Below are 21,205 nucleotides of genomic sequence, written 5' to 3'. Positions count from 1 at the left end.
TGAAATTCAGATTTAGCTCTAGCTTTACTTGCTAAATCTGGTAACCCTAGTGTTGCAGTTCCCAGCCCTCTCCCAGTGGCAGGAGCCCTCCAAGGTACTGGTATGGGATCCTGGGCCAGGACCGTTTTCTGTCCCTCCCCCAGAGATAGATCGTTTTTAATCTTTCCTCAGACACAACGCATGCTCCTTTGTGCATGTCCCTCTCCCAGGGACGTAAAGCTTTAGTCGAAAAGGGGAGAAAGGCCTGGATGGGACTCGGATTTCCCTGGACTGGCAGCACTCCCCTCCTCCATGCCTGCGCCCCACAGGGGCTGCCTTCCACCTCCTACCCCCAGCCCTGATGAGAGTCTGTGGGGAAGAGCCTGTGAGTGGGCACACACTCTCCTCATGTCACCTGGGGGCCTTTCACACTAGCTCGTACTTGGCCTCTGGCAATCTGTTACCAAAATTTTAGCTCTTACCTACTTGTATGGTGCCCAATATCTTTTCCTGCTATGTTCTACCATGGGTGGGCAAGTGCTTGTATCCTCTCTATCGTTGAAAGGGCCTACCTTTCCTTGGACTTGGGGCTATTTGGTTTACCTGTGACCTCAGGTCTCTGATGGGTTCAAGAAAAGTTATAATTATATTGTTTATCTAGTTTTTACTTGTTAGAGTAGGAGCAATACTCCTTGTCTTCTGTATGTTTAGAACTCCTTGCCTTTCTATTTTTTATGTCTTAAGTGAAATTTCAATTAGGATATAACAAAGTACATAGTTTTTTTATTGCAATAAAGAAAATGCATGGTGCCTTATCTTTCGTATTATCCAAATATATATTAGGGGCATTTGTTTGACCAACAGTATAACCACACAGATGTTTTTGCAAAGGGCCTTTTAGGAGGACTGAGAGCCATTTTTCAAGGAGGCTGTCTCTCTTTTATACTACTTGGCACCTGAGGAATACCTGCTGACCATAATTAGGGTTGTCAGAACTACCAAGCCACTGAAGTTGAGGTGGATGATAAAATAAATTACTTCGAATTAAGATCTCATAAAACCATCTTTGGAGTCTCTTATTTAGAATACACAGGCATCTTTACTATCTTTACAAGTTTCGGTATTGCATAGTTCACTTCCTCATTATTTGTTGCCTATTAGAGCTAATTTGAAATGATACACTAGAAAGAGGCCTCCTGCATGACATGTATAATTTGCTCTACCAGTGGGGTTTAAGACTTGTTGCCTTTATCTGGCCCTTATTCCTATTATTCTTTTCTATTGCTGACAACATAACTGGAATGTGATTTATGAGTAGCTTAGTCATCACACTAGTGTTCAGTTGGAAAACTTGAGACATACCATGTCCATATTTAAGTCCATCCTCTTTGGGTCACTCTTTTGTTTCATTTTTGTAACTCCATCAGCTATTCCTGGAAGACTCTATTTTATTCATCTTTCACTATTACCTTACTATCTCCCAATACCTATTTTAGTACTTTATGTAGAATTGGAACAATAATTGTTGTTTAAAAAATTATTGAAATAACATGCTTATAACTATGACCTAATCATGGTGGCATTTGTTTATCTCTCAGAACAAAGGTAGGAAAAATAATCACTTTTTAGAGCAATCAAAATATTGTGATTTATGCTGTAAGATACAACAAAATTTAAGTCATCATTGGGTTTTCCGTATTTTCTGGAGTAATTTAGCTCTGTATTTTCTACCTGGATAACCCAGAGGTATCTGAAACTCGGCATGTCCAGACAATAATCATCACTCTCCCACCAACCCTGTTCCTCCTCCTGTGTTCCCACCCTTGTGAACGGCGCCACCATCTATACAGTTACCAAAGCTAGAAACCTGGGGGTAACCCTTTGCTCTTCTCCCTTTCCAATCTCCTATATCCAATTAATCTTCAAGTCCTACGAATTCTCCCTCTTCCCTTTTCCCCAACCAGCCCTTCTCTCCATCACCTCTGCCAGTCTTTATTTCGGGCTCTCATTATTTTTCACCAGGCAACGGCCTTCTAAGTGATCTCCCCATCTTCAGTCTCACCTACTAAAATACGACATATTCCAAAAAGCCCTCAGGATGCTCATTCTAAAATCCAAATCCTGAAAAGGGTCCCCAACATCTCTGAAAGGGAGTCTAAACTTCCTGGCATGGCATATGAAGATGTCTTTAAACGGGCTCTGCCCCCCTTCCACTGATGTCTTGCCTCTCTCCACTTTGCATTCTATGTTGCCACCTTGGTAAACCACCTCAGGTCCCCAAAGGTGCCACAGTCTCTCTTGCCAACATGCCTTTGTGTCTGTAACATCCTCTTTCAGAATTGTCCTTTATTCAGGCTTCATCATCTGGCTGATGGCTATCAGGGATGCAACCTGGACTGGTGGCTTCTGAGCTAGGCAGGCCTGAGTATGAAAACTGGCTTAGCCATTTGCTCAACCTCTTTTAGCCTAATTCTCTTATCTGTAAAAAGGGGAAAATAATACCAACCTTCCTGGACTGCTAGGATGAACTAGAAATAATAAATAGAAAGGGTATGGTGGTAAAAACAACAACACACACAACTCATATTATGGTACAAATAAGCTTCTAAGTACTTTATTCATATTAACTCATTTATTATTCCACACTCAGTTCAAGAGCCACCTCCTCCATGGAGCCCTTCTTGATTTTTCAAAACTTGATGAGATATCTTTGCTGATCATTTTCTATTTGTCCCCCCGAATCCATTCTTACCCTTCTCTGTCCTGCAAGTGCCCTGGGAGAGTGTACATATGGAACAAATCACTTGGGCTCCTTTGCCGGCCTCCAGGTAGGTTCATTTTTTAAGTGAGATCAGAGAGCAGTTGGAGAGAGAGGCTAGGGTATCTCTTCCCCATGGCCTCCCTGACAAAGTCATGGTTCTGGCAGTGGCTGCTTCCTTCTCTGTATTAGTTTGCTAGAACTGCTGCCATAACAAAGTACCACAGACTGGACAGACAACATCTGTTATTTCTTTTAACAGCAGAACATTATTGTCTCACAGTTCTGGAAGCTGGAAGTCCAAGACCAAGGTGTCAGCAGGGTTGGTTTCTCCTGAGGCCTCTCTCCTTGGTGTGCAGGCAGCCGTCTTCTCCCTGTGTCCTCATAAGGTCTTCCCTCTGTGTGTGTCTGTGTGCTAACCGCCTCTTCCTTATTAAGATAGGATGCTTATTTTTATAGAAAAGAAGAGCCAGCTAAGGCAGTTCTGAGTGCCCTCCTCTAAGTTCCAAAAAGCAAGCTTTACAAACTCAGAGTATACCACATTACATGGAAATTATTTATATGTAAGTTCCTATTTCCAATGAACTTATAAATAAATGTGAGTTAAGTGTGGGGCAGTTTTGTTTTTATTTCTGTATCCTAAGCTTCTGGCACAATGCCTAGAACCTAGTAGGTTTTCAATAAATGTTGGTCAAATGAATAAAAATGGCACCTTAATGCTTGGAAATGGGGTTGCAAAAGGATATCTAAGGCCATGTTACCTGGGGAGCAGTAACTAGGCGGAGGGACACTAGGCAGTGAGGGGGATTTAAGAGGAGAAAGAAGATGCTCAGTTAAAGCACTTAGGTACCCAAACCCTCCACTTTATGAAAATCTAACCGCTTTTAGGAAACTGTCCATTTTCCTTGAAATAAGTACTTTCAAGCATTGTGATCTCGTCAATTTAATACTATAAGGAAAATCTATTAGGCTCTCATGGTTACTCTGAGATAGTTTCTAGGGAAAATATTCAAATTGAACCTAACACAACTATTGATTTGTTTGGGGGAAGATCAATATGCATTTTTCTTCAGGGAGAAATACTGACATTGACTTTTCTTTAGCCAATACTTCCCTTCTGGAAAGTAGCAGCTGCTATAACTGTTGAGGAGAGACCAGTTCCTGCCACATAGAAGCAGCTGAAGACAGCCTGGCTCTGTCCAGTAATGGGAGACAGCTGCCCCTTTTCAACATTTCACACCTGGAACTATTTGTAAATAAAGAGGAAGGTGCTTAAATAACAATTAAGTATTTTTTCTTATTTAAAGCTAATGTGTATTTCCCCAAGATACATCATAGATCTAGGGTAACCAGCTGTCCTGGATTGCCAAGGATTAAAGGGCTTCCTGGGACACAGGACTTCCAGTTCTAAAATGAGGGAAATCCTGGGCAAACTGGGACAAGATAGTAACACTCATGACAGATGCTTTATACTGAGTGAAGGGACCAAACTGTCCCCTCTTTTTTTTTTTTTTTTTTTTGCGGTACACGGGCCTCTCACTGTTGTGGCCTCTCCCGTTGCGGAGCACAGGCTCCGGACGCGCAGGCTCAGCGGCCATGGCTCACGGGCCCAGCCGCTCCGCGGCATGTGGGATCTTCCCGGACCGGGGCACGAACCCGTGTCCCCTGCATCGGCAGGCGGACTCTCAACCACTGCGCCACCAGGGAAGCCCTGTCCCCTCTTTTTTATGTGATAACTAAACATTTTAGAAATAAGAAATTTCATAAAATTAAAAAGAACAGAAAGTGACTGATACAAACTAAAATCATATATTTTTTTAGGAAACAGGTAAAGAGGGCTAAGGGGTTATTATCTTGACTCAGTGAAACTTTACACTTAACCACCAGAAGGGAACACGGTCTGTTTCAAGGTAGTTCTGCCTCTACCACACAGCAGACATTTTACCTCTGCAGCCCTGTCATAGCCAGATATGTAATTCTGGAGATCAGAGTCAACACTTATACTGACTCTGAAGTCCTAGAGTTACTATTACTCAAGGGAAAAAAACACACACATACCTTTATACCAAAAAGAAACTTCATACATGGCTTGAATAAAATAACCACAAAGCAGAGAGCTTCCTGCCCCATTTGCTTGGTTGTTATGACTGCAATGAAAATAGTGAGATTTTAAAAGCAAAAGTTCACCTTAAATTGTACATTTTTTTATTATATTCCATATCTTGCAATAACCTATAATGGAAAATAATCTGAAAATGTGTAACATATATAACTGAATCACTTAGCTATACACATGAAACCAACACAATATTGTAAATGACTACACTTAAAAAAAATTATACACATTTTTAGAAGCACTGCAGTGAGGAAAGATGTCCACATACCATACTGTCTTATATATCAATTATCTATCTCTCTAACCAACCACTGCACTTGCCCTTGGGCTGCCTTACAAAACCTTGACAAGCAGGAGAGGAGACTGATATTTAAAAGTCACAAAGTTTTCTATGTTTAGAGATAGAGATCTCACATCACCTTGAAGACAAACTGTGCCTTTGATAGGGTAAAAGCACCATCATGGACCCTTTAATTACAAGAGAGGTAAAGTAAGGACTTCCTTGTATTTTGGAGCAGAATGGGGGAGAAACTGATGCCATTATAAAGCCAAATATAAATGCTTTTAGATTGAGACATCGCTCTAGTCTGTACCGTATGCAAGTTGTGTGTTGGTGAATCAGGGCGAGCATTGCCTCAGACTTTCCTGACCTCTTTCAGGGGTTACTGGATGTATAAGAGGTGAAAGAGAAACACACCCTAACTTCCTGTGAACTGAATTCACCTCGTGCTACAGTGGCTTGATCCTCCTTGCAGCAGTTGCTCCTGTGCGAGTGGCTGTCTATGCAGATCTGGAGTTGAAGCCCTGCATAGAAAGGACACACAGGTATGACAGAGATGGTAAAAAGTGCAGGCCAACTAGCACTGGAAAGGTGCCAGTGTTTGAACAGCAATATGCAGCTCTGAGTGAATTTGTCTTGTCTGGGTGGAGGCAGGTGGTCTCCTGCAGACCAAGAGATGGTCAGTGAGAAAACACAAATGCCCTGTCATGTATAAGAAAGAAAATGATCCTGATCTATTGTTTAGCCTGAGTAGCACTTTATGTATAATGGTCTTTCTGTAATTCACAGGGTTTTAATGATGAATGACAAATCAAAATAATGATAAATATTAACAAATTGCCCAACAGAGTGTTGAACAATGACACCATTATGTCATATGAAATGGACTTCCCCTCTCACAATAAGTGAAATTTCTCTTGGGACATTCCATCCTCTGAGGAAACCCCCTTCTCCCTCCAGCCCCCTACCCAGATACTTTTTAATGTCTTCAGATCTAGTTCAATTTCTCTTTCACATAAAAGGGGGGAAAACCAAACAAAACTAACCACCATGAAGCTCTTCAGTAGGAAAGGACTCTAAAGTAACATTCAGCAGATGGGGATCAGTTTCTCTAAGGAGCGCTGCCCTTGCCCAGCTGTTTCTCAGAGCTGAGGCTTCTCTTGCCATCTTCTCTCGTGTCTTCACTTCAGGGCTGCCCCCAACCACCAAAGGCATTTGAAGAAGCAGAAGTACGCCTCCCAGAGGGCAGCTGGGCATGCAGGTGTGGTAAATGCAGATGGATCCTCTGGCCAGGGACACTTAGGGACTATCCCACTCTCCACTAGATTGCAGGCCATGCTGTCACTTTGAATAGGGTTTTAGGAAGATCTAGAGACCGTGAAAACAGTCTGAACCACTTAGCTATACACATGAAACCAGCTAACATCACCTACTAGTGTACATTTAAGTGGTTATCAAGTGAGAGAAAGAGAGAGGGAAAGAGACTCACGGAGAAAGAAATTTCGTCCCTAAAAGATCTCAGCCCTATGGGCCCACTGCACAAACAACACTGGCAGGGGCTGCGTTTGCTCTCCAAGGGCTGGAGACATTTCTGATCATCATCAGGGAAGTACCTAGTGTATCTCCTTGCACCCAGATGAGCTAGAATAAAAAGTAAGGCCCAAGTTGTACCTTATGCCAGCCTTGTCACACACAGATGGAAAGGACAATTATTCTACTGAATCTAAAATACGTTCGTTGTTCAGATTTTGTCAGCTCTTTTGGGCTGGGATCATCAACCATGCAAGGTTTCTGTTTTTTTTCACCATGAAAAGTTTTAAAGGACCTGTTTGTTGCCTCAGGTAGACCTTCCTTAGTAGAGAGAGGGAAGTGCATAGGTGGAGTCAAACCATTCCAAATAAGAAAAAGAACCACAGCCAACCTGCAAGATGATGTTCATAAACCAGGAATGCTTTCCTAACCAAAGCTCAAAGAACAACATGATGTCAAGGGCAGAATTACAGAAAGTGCTGGGCTCTGCCAACCACAGCTATGGCTGCAAATCAAGAGGAAGGGTACAGCAACACATGAAAACACTGTGTTCAATCTCTCTCTCTCGCTCTCTCTCTCTGTCTTTCTGTCTCTGTCTCTCTCTCACCAGTATATACTGCATCAGTTTCAAAAACAAAGCACAATAGGACTTTGGTCACTCCTAGATCACAGTCATCCCACATGGAAATTGCATTGCTCTAGAAGAGGCAGGCTAAGTAGATACAGCATTGATAGAGTATCTGGCATATAAAGGGATGAATTATTTGTGAACCTTACATCTGGATAAATGCAACAATCTCCCAGTTGTGTTTTCTCTCCTTAATCAACAAACATCTGAAAGTTTCCCCACATAGTAGGGGCTATTTCAGGTGCTGGATACTAAGATTGATGACAACTTGTCCCTGCCCTCATGAAGCTTACAATTTTGGAAACTAGGTATACTGACAACACACAGGCATACGTGCTACAACCTGCAGGCTGACAGCAGTGTCACCATCCTCCAGTCTTTAGGGACCCGGGCTCTGTCTTATTCCCCCTTTGCCTGATCCTCTGCCCTATAATCGGCCTCACAGCTCCATTCCTCCACAACTGGCCTTGCCTCTGCCAACCCAGCTGGAAGCTCTACATGTCAACGTAATTTATTGATTCCCAACTACATGCCTGCTGGCATCTCTCCACTTACCTCCTCCCAGACTCTCCACCACGTCTCTCTGCCTTGCTTACCTACCTGGGTATTCATTTCTCCTGCTGTTTTCCCCTGACGCCACACTCTCCAGTTGTTAGTGCTCTGAGATCTGAGGTCCCCAAACCTCTTAAGTGGAAGAAGGAAACCAAGTTCATATTCAGGAGACTGCTTGCAGGGCTGGAAATTAGTGGCCTGTCAAACGCTGAGATCACTGAAGGGGCCATCCTCATGGTCAGACTGCTCGGCATAGACCGAAGCAGTCAACTGGATACCCACTCTCTTTCTGGACAGTTCTGGAGAAGCAGAGAAAAATGTTTTGTGCTTTTGTTTCAGTAGTTATAGACTCTTTTTTTTTTTTTTACTTATTTCCACAATTCATTAGGTTCTAGCTTTTTTTTTTTTTTTTTTAACTTTTAGTCATGTTTTGGCTAGATTAGCTCTTCACCTTAACTTCTTGTTCTTAATTTGTTCTAATTTGACCGTGTGGCCTGAGGATTCTGCAGAGGGCTAACATCACCTACTAGTGTACATTTAAGTGGTTATCAAGTGAGAGAAAGGGAGATGGAAAGAGACACACGGAGAAAGAAATTTCGTCCCTAAGAGATCTCATCCCTATGGGCCCACTGCACAAACAACACTGGCAGGGGCTGCGTTTGCTCTCCAAGGGCTGGAGACATTTCTGATCGTCATGACTGAGGGGTGCCCCTGGCATCCAGTAGTAGAGGCCAGGGATACCGCTAAACATCGTACAACGCACAGGACAGCCCCACAAGGAAAAAAAAAAAAAGATCTAGCCCCAAATGTCAGCAGTGCTGAAGCTGAGACACTCCAGATTACAGTATGTTCAAAAGGCCAAGGAAGATTACTTAACTACTTCCCACTTGGGCCAAGGTCTACCTCAATTCTCTGAATTATCAGCAACACCCGTAATGACTTGGCTGGCTCTAACGGCTGACCTTCTGCTTGTGGGCTTTTACCCACTCCCACCTTAAAGTTCAAAGTTACCGCTCACGAAATACACCACTAACCAGTTATCCGTAACCACATGCGTACGGTCTCTGCTGGCCCACGTGACTAGTAACCATTCCGCACTGGGCACACATGAAAGCTTTATTTGTTTGGGAGTTGCTGCCAAAATTTGTGGTGTTGGCTGTGCTGAGACACAGGAAAACAGCAGGAAGAAAAGTAGAAGTAAAAATCTTACATGGAGTGAAATTCCACTAGGCTTATGATGCCTTAACAATTTTACGAATAAGAATGCAAGTGAATAGATTCTACTTTAAATGTGAAGCCAGCCAGCTTCGTCTAGGAGTCTTCTTCCCTCCCTTCTTTCCATTATCAGCAGCTATAAAGAACAAAAGAGGAAGACAGGAAGGAGCTTGGAGATGAGTATGTCACCTGTTCAGCATGAGAGCTGAACCTGAAAATCTCTGAGGTGGTGCTGTGAAAATTAAAAGAGAAAACCAGGACATGTTGAAATGGATCGGACTTGCTCTTTTCCTTTTCTTTACTCACAGAATTGCAACACACGACAATGATAATTTTTGGGTTATGATGCAGAGAGTTGGGGTTAGCTTCAAGGATAAGGTGGACGGGAGTGCAGGGAGATAGAGTCCCTCATGGAAAACTTTCCCGACACACCCACGCACGCACACGCACGCGCACACCCACGCACACAGACACAGACACACACACAAATACAGACACACAAACGCACGCACACGCACACACCATAGCTGGTTCTGAGCTTAGGAGGGCTTGTTAAGCAGATGGTCTGAGCTAGAAAAATAAGTTTATAAGAAATGAATAAGAGAAAGAAAATGTTCCAAATAGATGGCAGAAGAAAAAAAGGGTGTGGCTCTGTCATTTATGGGCAAATACTAACTCAAGAATTGTTCATGTTTTCGAAAGTTCATCTGAACTGGAAGCAACAACAGCACAAGTAGAGGAGGGAAATAAAAGTCGCTCACTGATTGCTGGCTAGGCCCTTTGAAAACTCACAGTCCAATGCTCTATTTTAAGGAGGAAAAAAATGGTTCAGAAAAGCTGATCATCTTGCCCAATAGCACTCTGAGATTTAGGGACACAGCTTGGTCTTGGGATTCCCCAGGCAGCCCACTAACCATGCTGTGCTGTCTATAAGCAGGAAGGCAGTAAAAGTAATGATGGTGAGGGGCAGAGGAGGTGGGCTGTCCAGGTGACTGGGAAGTGGGAGGGAAAAGAGGAAGTGAAGGTGGTGGGGAAGGAACACCCCAGAAGCAAGGGATAGGAAGGGTCCTATCCTACCCACGGGGGACAATTTTGGTGTACACCAAGGGGGGCTTCCTACACATGGGGCTCTGGTACCTGTTGTGGCCCAGAAGACATCAACAAGGAGGGAAATGACTAAGATGAAGTCTGCAAGTTCTTTTCAAAATGCCAGCATTCCTTAGAACCTCACTACTGTTTCCTCAGTCTTCTGGAATTTGTGAACTTATTCCACAAATATTTACTGAACACCTATTTTGTGCCAGGCCCTGTCCCTGGCCATGTGGCTGCAGCAGTGAATAAGACAGACAAGGTCCTTTTCCTCTGCAGGATGCTTTCTAGTGAGATAGATAGCAAATAAATACGAGAATGTCCACTCATCTTAAGTGCTATGAAGAAAACAATACAGGATAATATGATGGTGACTGGAGGATCTCCTTTAGATTGGGTGGTCAGGAAAAGCCCTCTCTGAGGAGGTGACATTTGGGCTGGGAGCTTGAAGAGCCAGCTAGGGACTGAGATGGCTGGGTGGAGAGCACAGCCCACACGAAGGCTCAAGGCCATGGTCAAGTGATCAAGCGCCAAGGGTGGCACGTTCACGGGACACACAGAAAGTCTGTGTGGCTGCGACTGGGGAAAGGAGGAGCAGATGAAATGAGGTCATCGGAGGTGAGCCCGGCCGTATCAGAATGAGGCATCCGTTCATTTAACAAATAATTATCAAGCACCCACGATGTGCAGGGTATTGCTGAGGATATAAAAATGAAACGGCTAGACGCCTAGTTCAAGGATTCTGTCCGCAGGGAAGAAGTCAGGAGTTTAGTAAGGGTGACAGAATACTTACACAGTTCTGCTACAGCTTAGAAAGTATTCCACTCCAGGCAGAACCACAGCGCAGACATTACCGTGTTGCTTAGCAAGGAAAGGGGCTTTCCGGAAGCAATTGTATCAACATACCCATGCAACTACTAGAGCCAGTTTACAATCTGAAGGGGACACACTGGCCGTCCAAAGTCACGGTATGACGTCTGACATCTGGACATCTGCTCCGCCAGGGTCGGGAGGTTAGGTCATCCCAGAGATGAGTCACCGAGCCCACCTTTCTCCACCGGGTGAGCCTTCTCGCTCTTCGTGGGTGCGGCAGGACCGTAGGAATCCCCCCACCCGGCCTAAATCGGTAGCACTCAGAAAACCCAGGCAGGGGAGCCTGCAAGACCAAGGCTTCGATTAGCACCTGATTCACCCAGGCAGTCAAGGCAGGGCGGCGACTGCCGGTAACAGGCCCCCAGTGGCCCCGGGGAAAGGCCTGCTGGAGTTTTGGTGACCCTGACCCCGGGGGAGCGACCCGTGACACGCCTCACTGGCTAGGGGCTGCGCCTGCGTGACCACCGGCCCCGCCCCGTCTCGGAACGCGCAGGGCGACGGCGGCCGGGGCGGGGGTGCGCGTGCGCCCTGGGCCCGGGCCCCCGAGGAGCCAGAATCCTGGAGGCCCCCGCTCCCAGGAGTCATGTCCCTGCGCCCCGGCCCCCGGGAGACATAATCCCTGCGCCCCGGCCGGGCCCCTAGGAACCGCGTCCACAAGTCCCGGGGGCCGGCGTGGCAGGCGCCGGGCTCACTCCGGGAGGGGGCGGGCGCCGCGAGCCCCTTCCCGCAGGGGCGCCTGTGCCGCTGCCCGGTGGACGGGGAGCCCGGGAGCCGCGGGGGACAGGAGCGCAGCGGACAGAGAAGCCTGGGCACCGCCGGTCCCTCTTGCTGTTTACGCTGCGGGCGCGCAGTGCCCCCTGCCCGCCCGCCCACTGCTCCCCCGCCCGCTCCAACATGCCCTCAGTGCGCCTGCCGCCGCGCCCCGGGCGCTAGACCGCGCGGCCGCCATGGGGAATGGGATGAACAAGGTAACGTGTCCCTCGTTCCTGCCCTCTGCCTCCACTCCTCAGCCTGCCTGCGCGGGGCTTCGCCGGCGAGGGGAGCCCTCCGCGCCCCGTCCGCGCCCCCGGGCCCCCGAGAGGCGGGGTCTCCGCGTGCCTGCGTCCGCGAGGCCCCCGGGCCCCGTCGCTTCCGGCTTGTGGCTGAGAACCAGCCGTGCCCTTTAGCGGCGCCGGCGCTTGTTCTACCCCGACTTGGGCTGAGCTCACAAGGATTGTGGTTTCTGCCTTTTCTCCCCTCCCCTTCACCCCCAGCCTCGGCTCTAGAAGCATCACCACCCACGTCATTACTAAAGTGGGGTAGATAAGTGTCTTCTCTTCCGTAATTTCCTCTTCCCAGATTTTTTCTTTCCGTGTGCGCAGATAACTTTATCTTGTGGACAGAAAAGTTGACAGAGGCCTAAATCCTGAGGTGCTTTTAATTCCTTGGGGGGCGGGTGGGGCGGGTGGTGAGAGCACAGATTCAGAGCTGATTTATCCGGATCGTATGGTTTCTGCGCAGGGCGACCTGTGCCTTCCGGAATAGAAAACCCGGCTTGCTCTGCTCTCCGGCGCCCCAGACCCTTCTTCCGAGGCCGTGGGACGGTCTGTGCCTTTCCTGCCGGTGGAGGGGACCAGATTCCAACTCTTACAGTTAAGAGTTGCCTGGGGTGTATTCATGTCAAACGCAAGGTTAAGGAGCTTTTGATCTGGTACTACTGGTTTAAGGAAAAGACTTACAAAACTTTTTTTTAAAAAGCCCTCATCTTCACGGGTCTTTGAAATGGTCCTGGATCAGCGATTAGTCCCTGGTCTGCCTCTCTTCCCCGGTGTATTCCACTCACCCGCGTCTCCGCGAGCTTTCAGCTTCCCTACTGGGTGGGTATAAAGCTGATTTGTCAGCCCTGGGGTTCTTTCAGCTGGAGTGTCAGCAGTCCAGGCAGGTAGGAAAGGTACCCACTTAACTCTTCACCTGCCACGTCAAGTTCACTGTCATGGAGACTCAGTTTATATAAAAGGGCGATTGTGTGGTTTAGGCCTGCGTACCGGAGGTTTTTTGGTAACCAGAATGGTATTCCTTGTGAGGGCTTTTTTGGTGGGAAGGGTGGGTGGAAAGAGACTCTTTCTTTCTTGGATAAGTACTCGCAGTATGTATGTCCCCATTAGCACTAGAATCCGTCAGCACCACGCGCTTTTGCTTTTTTAATGCAGACAGAACAATAAAGGGGCTTCTGCGAGTTTGTGGGCTCTGTTTGCCTTCCCATTAGTTGTGGTCACACCTCAGCTTTACTTTGTTGTTTTCCTACAGTTATTTCCCCTTGAGGTGTTCACTCTCCACCTCTTTCAGCATTTAATTTGTAATGTTTTTCTATTATAACTCAAAGAACGTGTTTAGGAATACAAATCATTGCCTAAGAGTTCCAAATTAATTGCAGGCTTTTCAGCAAAAGCAGTCATATTCATATCATGATTTTTACCTTTCAAAGAAAGCACTACATTTCTTGATGATGTTATTCTCATGACCATCTTATATTTTAAGTAGAGCCACTATCTCCAATGTAGAGACGGGGAAACATACATACAGACAGATTTAGAGACACCATTAAATCAACGAATTGTTATTGTGTACTTCCTATTAACCAGGTGCTGTACTGGTTGAGGGGGCTAGGAGAGGTGCAGTGGTAAAAAACACAGACAGAGGGCTTTCACAGAACCTTCAGTATAGACCAGCAATTGCCCAATAGAAATATAATGTGAGCTATATATGTAACTTAAATTTTTCTAGTAGCCACATTAAAAAAGTAAAAAGAAACCAATTTTAATAATATATTTAACTGAAATATGTTGAGAATATTGTTGTTTCAACATTTAACCGTGATAAAGTTACTCTTAAAATGGTTTGTATATTTTTTTTTGTACTAAGTCTTCAAAGTCTGGTGTGTATTTGATACTTAAATCACATCTCACTTGGGATTAGCCACATTTTAAGTACTCAAAGCCACTGTGGCTAATGGCTACTGTATTACACAACACGGGTTGTGTGCGTGTGCGTGTGTGTGTGTTTGAGAAAGAGAGAGAAAACAAACACAAGGTGGGGAGGAGTGGAGGCTCCAGAGGATAAGATAGGCAATTTCTTGAGAGTCGGGTAAGTAGATGTGATGAGCACAGCCTTAAAAGCAGCATTCAGTCCAGGCCAAGGATCATGCTGGAGAAAAGATGTTTAAGCTGAGATCTGAAGAATTGCTCTAAGTTGCAAGGTTATTTCGTGGCAAAGTAGATTGCTGGAAGCGAGAAGTTAAAAGCCTTAATTAGAATTTGCTCATGTGTTAGTGTGTGACTTGGAACTAGGCTTCATTTCTCTGTTAAAAAAAAAAAAAAGAATGGTTGATTTGCAGACGTAGTGGAATTAGTATAAGGTGGTAGCCGTAGAAATGCTTTTCTAAGAACTTTTATAGATAAAAATGCAGTGCCTTTGGAACTGAAAACTTTATTTGCGCTGTGTGTTACCTGAGGTGCTTGGGACAAGATTTATTTCCAGTCTCACAGAAGTCGGTCATCCTTGGCAAAAGGAAACTTATGAACTAAGCAATGCAGCAGTTTTTGAATACAGCAGTTTTCATTTCTATTCTTTGTCCTCGTGGAGGATCTTCTCATCAATACACCCCCAGTCTCCTGTGTGGCAGAATATCGTGCCCATCTCAGTTAGGTGTACACAGCGTGCTACGTGGAGAGTGTTAGGGGAAGAAGCATCTGTGTTCTGGCCAATTAAAGATGATGAGGGAACAGAAGAGAATACAGCAGTTGTAATCTTTTTTTTGAGCCTCATACAACGTGCCTGCAGTTTATAAATCTAAGCCTCACCGTAGCCCTAGGAGTTAGTCTGTCTTATCTTACTCTCTGTGCAGATTAGGAAATGGAGACTCAGATTAAGTAGCACGTCTAAGGTCCTAATGCTAGGAAGTGGCAGAACTGGGTTTTGAACCCAGTTCCCACTGATGTTGAAGATAAGAGTCTTTCTTTGAACTAGAATACCAGTTCATTCCAAGTGATTTGTGAAGACACTGAAAAAAGCTCCCCGGAGTCCCAAATTAGGTGCAAAATAGGAAAAGCCATCTCCTCTCTCCCTTCATGTTTGATATTGATAAGGAGGAGAGGGTTAAGTCAGGCAACTACAACTATTTTTTCATTGTTTTTTGTGCAGTTTCCAAATAGATCCTCTAAAGTGACGAAAATTATAGTCACTGATGAACTTATGGTGTGCCAAGGCCTGTTTTGAGACTTCACCACATGGAGTAACTCAACGAATCCCCGCCACAACTCCATGAAGCAGGTGCTGCCATGTTCATCCCTGCTTTACAGATGACCTGGCCAGAGTCACCCATTGTGTGAGTGGCAGAGCCTGGTCTCAAAGCCAGGTGGCCTAGCTCTTGGCTTCATGCAGATTGCCCCGCCTTGCTGCTGAAGGCCAGTCTGGCAAGTGTCTCTAGTAGGATTAGGTTAAACTAAACAGGCTGCTGCAAGCAAATGTGTTCCTGTGGAGCCTTTGAAAATTCCTAGCTGAGTCGAAGTTTTCTCAAAGGTCTGACCCCCAAATCTTTTGGGGGAGGGCCTGTAAAGAAAAGTCCTCATTCTCATCTTATTAGTCTTAAGTGCTATAATAGCCCATTAAAAACAAAAATCTAATCTCTCTGGCCAAGCATTCTATTAGAGAAATATGCATGCTTTTATCTTGAGCAACCTGAACTAATGATCTAAAAGTGGGCTGAAGCATTACCATTCTAGGGCAGATTGTAAGGACCCAGCGTTGGTTCAGTTCATCCAGCACACAGCTGCCCAGTCTGGTGGCCTTTTCCTTCCTCACTGCCCTGTTTCCCCTGAAAGCATCCTACCTGGTGGAAACGGATGCTGCCCAGTATTTCATGGGCAACTTGCTCATGGCAGCGGGAGGCAAACACTTAGCTTGGTGCATCACTTTTCTATGAGAAGCCCACTGTTGTGAAAGAGAGGGCCACAGCTATCAGAAAGTCTGATTTGTGGTGTCTGCCACTCTGCTACTGCATGGGTGTGTCCTTGAAAAGGTCACTCAGTGTTTCTGAGCATCAATTTCTTTATTGCCCTTGATTCATAGGGATGGTGGTTTGCTTAACTAGTCTCTTTATGTTACTTCCCCCAATTACTACCCAGATTCTTGGGAGAAGCAAATGAGAATGTATTAGAAGACATTTTTGCAAACTGTAAAGTACAAATATACACTGCTATTAGTGTTCTTGGATTTTTCCCATCAACGGTGACAGCAAAGACATCTGCTTTAGATATGGTTGACACCTGTTTTAGGATGACTTCTCAGGAAGACAAGGGAGTACAGCTGAGAAAGGAGTATAGTCCAAGGGCAAAGAGCAAGGAGAATACGTCCCCCTAGGCATAGACCGTTCCTCAACCTCTGCACTGTTGACATTTGGGGCTGGATCATTCTTTGATGTGGACCCCAGAGGGGGCTTCACGGCATTGTGGTGAACAGCATACCAGCCTCCACCCGCTAGGTGCCAGTAGCACTCTCCCCTCATGGTGACAACCAGAAATTTCTCTGGGCACTGACAGGTGTCCTCTGGAGGGTAAAACTACAGTTGAGAACCACTGGCCTGGGGTTTTCCATTCACAGTCTCCTGAGCCCTGTGTGATATGGAACTGAATCATTATCAGAAGGTGGAATAAGGCTGAAAAGGTTGAGAAGCATGGTTTTAGTTTGGGAAGGGGCTAGACGGTCAGACATCCTTGTGCTGTTGGATGCTGTCCTTCCCACAGTGGAGCACCAGATGTGGCTGCCTTCAGAACTCAGTCATCTGTCCAGTCACCAGTGCATCAAATAAGGGTATGGAATTCCTGCTGTCGTCAAGGCACCGTGCTCGGTCCTGTAGTGGGAAATAACGTGAAAGACAAGCACAGGCAGCCTACAGAGGAGTCCTGCAGGAGGGAGCATGCCGCAAGCGGCGCGGCTGTGGGCCTGGTGGATGCATGGTTCCATGCTGGTGGTTTCTGTCTTCTCCACACCACCCCTTGAATGTTTTTTCTTCTCAACATTACAGTTTTATTTCATTTTAAAGAAATAGATGCTTAAGGCACCGTTCTAAGTGCACACAAGAGTATTCTCGGATTCTTCGTTTCATAAATGCAAACTGTTAAGTCCATGGCCAAATGGCATTAAGAAAGTCTGTGACATTTAGACCTTCAGGGAATCCACCAAAGTCTTCCCCGTCGCCCCTGGCTTTGAAACCCACAGAGTCCTTTCTAACCTAGGAAGAATTAAGATCCCCCACCCCATGACCGTGTACTGCTACTTGATCAGGAATTATATCTTACATCTGTTTGGGTGGCGCTCTCGGATTCCATGGCATCCTGAAGTACTAAGAAAAATGTTTAAAAAATAAACTTAAAATATTTCCTGTCTTAGAAGCAATGTTGTTTTGTGCCCAAGTGCTTTTTTGTGGCGAAGGATTTGATTTTGTCCATGTGTCTGTGGTCAGCATTAGGACAGTGTGGCTGTGGAGGATGCTGACCAAGAGGAGCCATCAGCCATGGTCAGGCAGGGTTTCTGCAGGATATTCGTTATCTCTCCCAGACAGTGTTTTAGTAGAAAACAAGAATCATTTTTGACCAGCAGGGTGTCAGAGAGTGTTTCCCTTTGTGATGTGCTTCATCACCTTTTATTCAGTGATTATTGCTTCATGTGCCCATCTCTGGGCCTGGCTTTTGGGACACAGCAGGGAACAAGACAGACACAACCCCTGCTTCAAGGTCAATCAAAAAAGTAAGCAAACAAATGAAAAAATTTTAGGCACTGATCAACGTGATAAAGAAAATAAAACAGGGTAATGTGACAGAGGGTGCCAGGGAGTTTGATGGTCAGGGAAGACCTCCCTAGGAGCTGTTATCTCAACATGAGACCTAAGTGACAAGCAGCCACCCAGGTGGATGATGGGGCGTGAACATCCTCAGCAGAGGGAAAGAACAGTGGTTTCCAAGGCCCAAGGATGGTTGGGACCAATTCTCTATAGTTTTCTTTTAGAGCCATAGAACTTTCCCACGTTGCATTTACAGACGTTTTCCTTGATCTATCCTTACTTCTCACTATGTGGTGATAACTTCACTCCCCCTGTGTTCTTGCTTCGGGCTTGAGTTCAGACTTTCCATGAATTCACTGGTCAGCCACTTTGTCCCAGGTGCACACTCTGCTCTTCCCTGGCCTCCCCCATGAGCCAAGAGGAGCCATGAGCCTGCCGGAAAAATATTTCATTTCATTTTCTCTTTCTCTGTACTTAGGGATTACCAGCAACAATAATATCAGGGAAGTCAACCAGTCAAATTTTTTGAGTTTTAAGTTTGAACTGAGGCTGACTGGTGTAGAAATTTAAATATTTACGGGCTTTTTATTCTCCTTGAAAACAAAAATGTAATTTCTCTCCCTGGCAATGGCCAGTTCTCCAGCCTTCCTGGATCTTGTTTTGTAATTTTATATGGAAGAAACTGCAGAAACTGGGATTGAGCAATTTGCTTTCTATTTCCAGCCCCTGAATCTGTAGCTTATTCTCCTGGTCTGGAAAATGGAGTTAAAAGTTTACTGGCACAACTCTGTCCTCTCCTTATAATTAAAATATTTAAGTGCATGTAAAATGTGCATCTGACGTGATGTTTGGTAAGTTGCCTCCTGGATTTTGCGAAGTTCAGACCTCTGTCCTTGCCAGCGCTCTGCCCCGGGGTCCCTTCTGGGAGCCTCTCTCCTTTAACACCAGCCCCAGAGCCACTGGCCCTGAACAGAAAACTTCCCAGAGCAGAAAGGGGCAAAGCTTGATCTCTCAGGCCTCGCTCATCATGGTTTTCCATCTTTCTCTTCCTTGCTTGGCCCCCTCCCACCTGACTCACGTTGTCTATTTGTTCATTCGTTTGTTGAAGAAACATTTACTTAAGTATCTACCAATCAATGGAGAACTACTCAAGTTTAGAGAAGACATTCACAAATATGATGCAGGCAGCAGATAGAGGTCATAAACTAGATGTCTACGGCTCATACTCAGCCTACAGATGTTTTATTTATCACGGTATTTAAGGTTTTTAAAAAAATACAGTTGACAGTATTTGAAAATTGGGCTGTTTCCCATAAAACCCAGATGTTGGAATTGGGGATCCTGGCCTGCATCTCTGCATCATCACCTCGGCCAGGCATGGGGCCGGGCGGAGGCTAAAGACATAGAAACTTCCATCCTTGAAGGTCTTTCTTGCTGAGGTGTCGAATTTCTGATAGCTACTTGGAGCCCTAAGGAGATTTTAATGTGAAGTCGTGTGATCGACTTTGCACCTTGAAGGAGGCTTGAGGAATCCTTTGGAGAGACCAGTCCAGAGGTAGGCAGGTCTCTAAGAGCTGTTGCAGTAGGTCAGGCGGGAGCTGAACAAAGGCACTGCACCAGGGCCCAGAGGAGCGGACTAACTGGGGATCCGTGGAGGAGTGGAAGGTGGTGCTGACTGAGGCAGGACTGGTGTCCAGAGGAGGGAGGCATCTCCTGTTGGCTCCTGGAGTGCCCGTGGGGCTGCCCTTGCAGGTGGGTAGGGCTTTGCTAGTCTATGACTTGCTTGAAGGTCTGTGCAGTTCATTTGCATTTGTGCATTTTTCTGGGTTGAAAGGCCAACGTCAGGGTCCCTGGTTGTAAGCAACAGAATCCAAATGTGACTCCTTTAGGTAGAATAGGTCAGAAGGCTGGGAAGTCTGGAGAACCAGATTTAGGCTACTCTGCCAGGAGCAGATCCTAGAACTGGTCTGGGGAGAGCATTTCTGCGGCTGCCCCGAGATGCCCCTGCTGCTGCCAGTGGGTCCTGCATGTTCCACCTGCCCTGCTGGAAGAGAGGATGCTCTGAGTTACCTCTGGCTTCTAGTCTGGAGGAGCTGTGGAGACGTGTTGCACTTATGTCCCATGTCCCTGCTGTAGCAGGAAGGCAGATGGGCGTGGGGCTCTTATGGAGGAAGAGCTGGGCTCTGCTTCCCACTGAGACTCCAGAGTGGGGATGGGGATTCTCTAAACACAGGAAAGGGCTTCAGAGGCTAGGAAACCAATAAGATAGCTGTCAATTACAGGGTTTATAATTTTCAAACATACCCATGGGATGAGGGACCCCAAAGAGTGAGCATCTCTTCCCTGTCTAGAGAGAGTATTGGGAGCAGATATTCCAAGGTGGAGCCAGTAGGGGATGTTGGGGAGATAGGGGTTATCTGGCGTGACTGGAGATTGAAGGGAAGTGGGGAACCCTTTAGAGGTAGGACGCCATGTGGAAATTCTCAGTTCATTTTCAGTTTTGGCCTTCATTTTCTTGGGAAAGGGTTTGCCAACAAACACTTTGACCTAGAAGATGACCCAATGAGAATACGGCTTTCAGAAATCAATTTGATGAGACAGAGAAGTTCAGTGGCTACTGCTCTAGCCTGTGAGGTTCTGCACTGGGACCCTTGGCCTCACTACCAAGGGGCAAGGGCCGTGATGGGACTTGGTAGCTCACTGAGGGGTGCCCTGCTGGGAGGGGACTCCACGTTGTTCATTCTGGGTGACGGGGAGAAGGTGACACCGTGAGGGGACAGGTGGGATCAGTAGTGGGGGTGGGAGGATAATGGGGTGCAGAGTGTGGAAGACGCCCTGGAGGTGAGTTCCAAAGGATGGATTCAAGGATCATACAATCAGTTTGAGAGCAGTAGAGCCCAGAGATGAGCTAATCTCATGCCCCTGTTTTATTTTATTTGAAAATAATATGAAATATATTCACTTATGTTTAGTAGAGAAGGTAATAGAAGTACAAAGAAGAAAAGCAAAAGTGGGCCATAATCTTTTCCCCAAATAACCCCACTTGACTTTCTGGAAAAACTAAATTGAGGTAATGCATGTGCACGATATGGAAAAGTGCAGACGGAAATATAGAAGTGGTCTTTCCAGACCTCCCAGCCCCCAGTGTCCCCTTCACAGAGGTGAGCACGATAAGGAAGGCATTCCTTTATATTTATCATGATCTTTCCCAGATACAGTAGATAGAAACACTCCTTTCTAACAGCCCCACACACCCGGCCTCTCAGTGGCACTTAACCTAGAGCCTGAACACTTGCCGCAGCTGCCCATCCTCGGCACCTCCCGTCTCACCTCCTTCAGGCTTGCTCCCTGGAGAGATGGGCCTTCTT

At 46.0% G+C, this 21,205-nt stretch overlaps 1 protein-coding gene across 1 annotated transcript in view; it reads left to right on the top strand.

Moving 5' to 3' along the window:
- Positions 1-11,967: 11,967 nt before the first annotated feature.
- DUSP22 (dual specificity phosphatase 22) overlaps positions 11,968-21,205 on the top strand; it is a gene marked incomplete at its 5' end in the record, with an annotated part of 47,062 nt that continues 37,824 nt past the window's right edge. The window contains one exon of the mRNA XM_079712702.1: positions 11,968-11,988. Coding sequence (XP_079568828.1) covers positions 11,968-11,988 — 21 coding nt within the window. The remainder of the gene's footprint in view (positions 11,989-21,205) is intronic.

Source organism: Hyperoodon ampullatus (assembly GCF_949752795.1).
Source record: "Hyperoodon ampullatus genome assembly, chromosome: 10".
Lineage (NCBI taxonomy): Eukaryota > Metazoa > Chordata > Mammalia > Artiodactyla > Ziphiidae > Hyperoodon > Hyperoodon ampullatus.
The sequence above is the reverse complement of the archived record's forward strand: the minus strand, read 5'-3'. Positions and strand labels throughout refer to the sequence as shown.